The sequence below is a fragment of the Octopus bimaculoides genome, chromosome 4, assembly GCF_001194135.2.
Source record: "Octopus bimaculoides isolate UCB-OBI-ISO-001 chromosome 4, ASM119413v2, whole genome shotgun sequence".
Taxonomy (NCBI): domain Eukaryota; kingdom Metazoa; phylum Mollusca; class Cephalopoda; order Octopoda; family Octopodidae; genus Octopus; species Octopus bimaculoides.
Window position 1 is genome coordinate 77632944 of NC_068984.1, and position 7264 is coordinate 77640207.

Sequence of the window (7264 nt, forward strand, 5' to 3'; positions counted from 1 at the left end):
GACACAGGTTCGTGTGTCACATAGCTAGCTAGAGGTGATAGTCTCTTGGAGCTAATCAACGGCAGCATTCGTCCTATTTTCCTGGACTGCCATGTTAGCTTGGCGATAACTACTAATATCCTGTACCGCTGCCGGTACAGGATATTATTTTTCTCCCCTTCTCCGTTTTCTCTCTCTCTCTCTCTCTCTCTCTCTCTCTCTCACTCGTTTTCTCCTTTACTCTCTCTCGTTGTTCACACTGGTCCTGTACCTTGATAGCAATATTGGGATTTTTGGTACTATGCAGTGGCGCCCCTTCCTGTTGGTTGTTTAATTGACAATGCCAACGTTTGTTACCAGTTCTAGGATTTTCCTGATATATATATTACTGCGTATCTTTCCCGCCTTTGCTCTAGGGAGTAGAGTCTTAAGTTATTCAGTCTCTCCCAAAAACTGACATGTCGAATTGAGATGATCTTCTTTGTGTAGCTTCGCTTGATTGTTTTGAGATACGTCGTTAATTTTACACTGTGGTGACCATAGCTAGGAGCAGTAATTTAAACGGTTGAAGACAAATGGACCATCAGGGTTTCCTGTTCTCTCGTTCTGTAAGTTCGAAGGATCCATCTAGCCAACTGTCTGCATTTTGTTGCCAACTTGTCGATGCCCAATTTGCGCACTGATTTTGGTTCATGAATCGCAATCCCTCTTGGGTTAGTAAATCATGTCTGCTTTTCATTGAGCTTCGCATGTTGGTAGCGCAGTGTTTGGAATTTTCCAACATTAGACTGCATGTTATTTTTCTCAGTCCACCTGTATATTGTGTTCAACTCCTGCTGCAGACGCGCAATGTCTCCAGTGTCCTCTGAGAGACTTTTGTATCTATGTATGTATGCATGTATGTATGTATGTATGTATGTATGTATGTATGTATGCATGCATGTATGCGTGTGTGTGTGTGTGTGTGTGAACACAGGTGAACATATAAATGCAAAACAATCTGGAAATATAATATATATACACATGTGTGTGTATATGTATATATATATATATATATATATATATACACACACATATATGTATATGCATCTAACTGTATCACTTTGTGTGTGAGTGTGTATATTATATATAGAGTGATATATATATATATAAACACGCAGAAATATCATATACACGAACATACACATACACACGCATATAAACATGCAAATATTCATATAATAATGATAATAATAATATTTATTATTATTATTATTATTATTATTATTATTATTATTATTATTATTATTATTATTATTGTGTGTGTGTGTGTGTGTGTGTGTGTGTGTGTGTGTGTGTGTGTGTGTGTGTGTGTGTGTGTGTGTGTGTGTGTGTGTGTGTGTGTGTGAAGAAACAGACATAGAAATGAATAGGTTGATTAATATATATGTATGAACAGTTATCTTTGGAATATTACGAGGATTTGAAAGGCCACTTGTTGCTGTCGCTGTTATCCGCTTGTCATTTATATCTGTCGTCGTCACCGTTACAGCTTTTGTTGTTGCCGCAACCGTTGATGTTGATGTTGTTGTTTTCAATATTGGTATTATTATTGCTGATTTGCATAGCATCTCATTAGACATTGAACGACATATCACAAAAGGATGAGGAGACTGTCTGAATCAGTTCAAAGAGAAATCGATTTATAATTGATCAAATATTGTAATAATTCACCGATGTCATATTCAATGCCGAAAATTCTCTTTCACGTGGTGTACGATATCTCTTAATGACAATTGACGTCAAACGTCTATTTGAGATCTAGTGTTATACAGGCTTTCATCGGGTGGCAGTAGCAGTGTGTGATTTGATGATAGCGCGTGGGTGTGTATTTGTGTGTGTGTGTGAGAGGGGGGGGCACATTGGAAAATATTTGTCTGACCTAGAGAAATCATGTTAATGCTAACATACCTCAACCTTAGTAACGAAGCAGCAATCGTCACCTGTAATTATTATTATTATTATAGTAATTTATATATTTCCCCTCTCCGAGCTTTCGATTTCACATGCTCCCGCTAATTCTGTAAGAGTGGGCGACAACCTGCTGTCCCCAATAAAAGCAGTTTCTAGGCATGTTCTACTCTCATGTACATCCCAATTTTTCCAACAAATTTCTCAAACCTGGTTGTTAATGCTCCTAATGTTCCTACAAACACATTCGTGCAATTTCATCTTTTAGTGGCTTATACTTCTCAATCTTTTCCAATTCTTTAGCATCCAGTCGTACATTCTCAGGTATGTCAATATCTATGATCTCGAAGGCGGTGAGCTGGCGGAAACGTTAGCACGCCGGGCGATATGCTTAGCGGTATTTCGTCTGTCTTTACGTTCTGAGTTCAAATTCCGCCGAGGTCGACTCTGCCTTTCATCCTTTCGAGGTCGATAAATTAAGTACCACTTAGGGTCAATCTAATCGACTGGCCCCTTCCCACAACATTTCGGGCCTTGTGGTTAGAGCAGAAAAGAACATCTATTATCTCGGTTTCCTTCATCATTTTATAAACTAAAATAATGTTTGGTCTCCGATCATCAATCTCTGAATCACACTGGATTGTAAAATCCCACGAGAATTTATACTCATTATTCTCGGTGACACTTGGACTTTTGGTTAGAAAATGGCCACCATAGAATCGAATTGAGGGAGGCGTGTGAAAGTTCATATGAGGAATGAAGGGAGGGGCCACGAGGAATGTGAGACTATGAGAAGTTTGGAAATGTGATGTGAATGAAAGCGGGAGAAGTTATGAATTTGAAAGTAGAAAGTGTAGGCGTTTTAAACCCGGCAAACATAAACAGCGAGGGAACTTTTTACGTGGTTATTCGAGTTGTTGGAAATAGCTGCCAAGTCTCCTTCAAACCACACCCCACCGCCCTAGAACAACCCACATTATCTGATATGGTCCTGAGTTACTTGCAAAGAGAGAAAACAGACGTGAGGGTCACGTCTGGAATGTCTTTAATAATGAATCTGCTCCACCAAAGTTGATATGAGACTAAACGATGACAAGGACAAGGTGAACAGAAAAGGTTATGTCTTCAAGTAAAGAGAGAGCGGACAAAGGTAAGAAGAGGAATCGGGAAACAAAGAGAAATCCTAAATAGATTTACTTAAGCAGAAAGACAGCTAACGAATATCCTTAACCCTACAATGCCCAGTATGCAGAAAAGATTTTACAGATGAGTCTAAACCATAGAAAAGTTGCAAGAACAGCTGGTTATTTTAAATTACTTGCTATAATGTTCAAACGTAAAGAATCTTGAGAGATCGTCCAAACTTTCAATCTGTCTTTTTCATCCTATAAAATTGCAATATTTGAAACGCAATTTAAAATAAATGAAATATCTAGCCAGATGTAGCAAAAGAGATTGTGAATACGCGCGCGTGCACACACACACGCACGTACGCACGCACCCTCACACACACACACACACACACACACACACACAATTAAACACACACATAGATGTATACAAATGCAGCTGATGCCAAGAAGAAATGCGATCATGTGTACACGAATGCGCATTTACGTATGTTAATAGGCACATATGCATATATAGAGATATATACTCAAACACCACTGCGTGGGAATATGCACACTCATACGAACATATACTCGCGCTCATGTAACCATCCATATATGCATATATTCATATTGTACATATTCTTAATTAAAAGAATTGAAAGATTGCGACTTCTGAAGTGAGCTTGGGAAAAGGAAAAAATCATAGGAAGTTGTGGCAAATATTCATTCATCGCAGAGAAGATATTTCGAGATTTTTCTTGCAGCTACAGGGAGGTGGTCTGTAAAATGACCAGACAAGTTAAAGCGGCAAACTATGGGTTCGAGATCAATCTGAGCATTGTTATTGACACTCAGAAATGTTCACGGAACCTATCATCGAAGTCAGTGGTTCTTAACCCTTTCCATCGTTTTACCCACAGAGACTCTCCAGGTTATTACTGTGACCCCTATAATAAATTTTGTAATGATTAACATTGCGTAATGGTAAGATAAGTCAAAACTATATGATCCTAGTTTAATGAAAATGTTATAAATAACTACTAAACATCATACAAAACCTACTCATTCACTTAGTGGGAGGGTTGATAATTGTTTTGCAGCCTTAAGTACATCAAAACGATAAGCAATGCTTGACAGACAACACCTCATATCGGCGTCCATCACAAGCCTACTGCGTACCTTCGTTTTCAGGGCCATCATTATTGAGAATCCAGCCCCTCAGTGATAGGTCGAAGGGGACTGGACCAGCATGGTCAGTGCACACATTGAAAGAAGAGGTTAGTCGTTCTTCAGTTTCGCTCAAAATGTTAGAAACTCTTGTTCGGAAAAATTGACTTTCAACTGAGTATCCTCACGAGTTTAAAGAAATTATACCTTCACAGCAACATCAGTATCACTGATGGCACTGTCGTTCACTGAAAAGGGTCTACAGATTCACGCATCAGTACAGCGGTCATCCAATCCTGGGAAGTAACTTTCAATGGCATCATTCACTGGCAGATGAGCTGAGATTTCTTCACAGAAATATATATATATATATTATTATTATTATTATTATTATTATTATTATTATTTAAGCAGTTTGATTCGGTGCCATGCGACTTACGATTTCGCGGGGCTCTAACAGAAACTCGTCTCTTTCAGGCTTTAGATTATCGATTCAGTAATCTAAAATCTGAAAGAGACGGGCTTCTGTTGGAGAATAAATCTACATGTGAAGGCGCATGACTTGGTAGTTAGGATATTTGACTCACGATCGTAATGTCTTGAGTTCGATTCCTGGTGGCGCATTGTGTCCTTGAACAAGACATTTTATTTCACGTTACCCCAGTCCACTCAGTTGGCAAAAAATGAGTATTAGCTACAATTCAAAGGGCCAGCCTTATCACATTCTGTGTCACGCTGAAGTTCCCTGAGAACTACATTAAGGGTACTTGTGTTTGTGGAGTACTCAGCCACATTTACTTTAATGTTACTAGAAGACTATTCCGTTGATTGGATCAACTGGAACACTCGTCGACGGAGTGCATATAAACATATTTATATACATACATACATACATACATTATGTGCGTATGAGTGCTTTTGCCTGTGCATGAATGTGTGAGAAAATGTAATTAGAAAAGTTTTCAGTTACCTCTTTGACACAACAATAGCCTGGACTGCACGAGTCTTTGTTCCCCGGGTCACAATTATCTTGAACATCGACCATCAACCCATTGATTTCTTTAATCTCACCACTAACTCCGGGTACGGTCTGGAAATAGACGAAAGAAACAGCCATAAAGTGTTGTAGAAATACATACATAAATACATACATAAATATATACATACATACATACATACATACATACATACACACACACATACATACATATACATACGAACAAAAATACCCTGCTGTTGATGTCGAAATTCCAATGAAGGAGCCTTGGATCTAGGTTAGCAGACGATTCTTTCTCTATTGGCAAGAAATCTTGAAATAAACTGAATAATGACATACATACATACATACATACATACATACATACATACATACATGCATACATACATACATACTAAACAGACCGATAAACGAACTATCAAACTTTTTGAAAAATAAGTACTAGGGTCTATTTGTTAGGCTAAACCCTTCAATGCGGTATCTCAGGATGGCGGCAGTCCAATGACTGAAACAAGTCTCAGATAAAAGTTAATTTCGATCTGCCAGCTCAAGCCTAAATTACTCTAAATTACTCTTTAAGAAAGGCGCAGGAGTGGCTGTGTGGTAAGTAGCTTGCTTACGAACCACATGGTTCCGGGTTCAGTCCCACTGCGTGGCACCTTGGTCAAATGTCTTCTACTATAGCCTCGGGCCGACCAAAGCCTTGTGAGTGGATTTGGTAGACAGAAACTGAAAGAAGCCCGTCGTATATATATGTATATATATACATGTATGTATGTATGTGTTTGTGTGTCTGTGTTTGTGCTCCCAACATCGCTTGACAACCGATGCTGATGTGTTTACGTCCCCGTAACTTAGCGGTTCGGCATAAGAGACCGATAGAATAAGTACTAGGCTTACAAAGAATAGGTCCTGCGGTCGATTTGCTCGACTAAAAAGGCGGTGCTCCAGCATGGCCACAGTCAAAGGACTGAAACAAGTAAAAGAGTAAATTAAAACTGAACAACCGCTTCATACATTACTGGTTATCGCATGACAGACTATAATCAGTAATCTACTGGGTTTACACCATACAGAGTCTGACCATGACTTTCCATTCTGCTGAAGTGTTTTGTTAACCGACGGTATGAAACACTGTCGAAGTTATACAATATCTTTATCTCATACATACAAATCTCTGTGCACCTCCTACGCATTAAAAAACAGTATAAAGAAAATTCTAGAGATAAACGATAGGAAATCGGAATCCCGTTTATCCCTAGCTTATTTTATGCAATGATTCTTGGAGTGATATTCACTAACAAAGTCAGTAATAGGAATCATTTATACACACACACGTGTGCACGTACGCACGCACACGCACATGCACGCACACACGCACAAACACTCTTTCACTCTCCATGCATTCAAACATTCATTTATCTATATATGTGTATTTATATGCATATACATATGCATATGCATATGTTTATGCATGCATGTGCATATGCACATAATATAAACTTAGAGTAAGAGTATTATAATGATAAACCTCCCATGAAATGTGGATTCCCCCCATTCCCGAGTTTTCTTTCATTTTTAGTTCGTTGATTTTTTTTGTGTGTTGCTTTTTTCTCTTATCCCTGCAGTGGATATCAAATATCAAAATATTCACGGGCCTTGTTATCATATCATCAACGCTTTTCGGTCATCGTGACCCCACGCTTTATATTCATGCTTGATATTTTATTTATATATCTCTCACCACCTGGTATCTGCTTCACAGGTTAACACTAATATTTAGGAAGGTCACACTTATCGTATTGGTTTTTTATATTTTATATGGCATTTTGTAAGCAATAGTATCGCTGCTTATAGATTTCCAACTGTTCAATCACCGATCTGTGTTAAATTTTCTATATTGAGAGTAAGAAAAAATCTTTGAGGGGCAATTCGAATGCAATAGATATCACAAGGGAGTTCCTTCGAAAAACTTCGCTTTATAGTTTCATATCTGACCTAAATCACTGAAAGATATACATTCATGTGTGTGCGTGTGCGCGCGTGTGTGTCTATGCGT

General features: G+C 38.4%; 1 protein-coding gene across 2 annotated transcripts in view; it reads right to left on the reverse strand.

Moving 5' to 3' along the window:
- Positions 1-7264, reverse strand: part of LOC106876164 (uncharacterized) — a 193389-nt gene that overhangs the window by 16539 nt on the left and 169586 nt on the right. For both annotated transcript variants that reach the window (XM_014924591.1, XM_014924590.2), the window contains exon 2: positions 5179-5298. In XM_014924591.1, coding sequence (XP_014780077.1) covers positions 5179-5298 — 120 coding nt within the window. The remainder of the gene's footprint in view (positions 1-5178; positions 5299-7264) is intronic.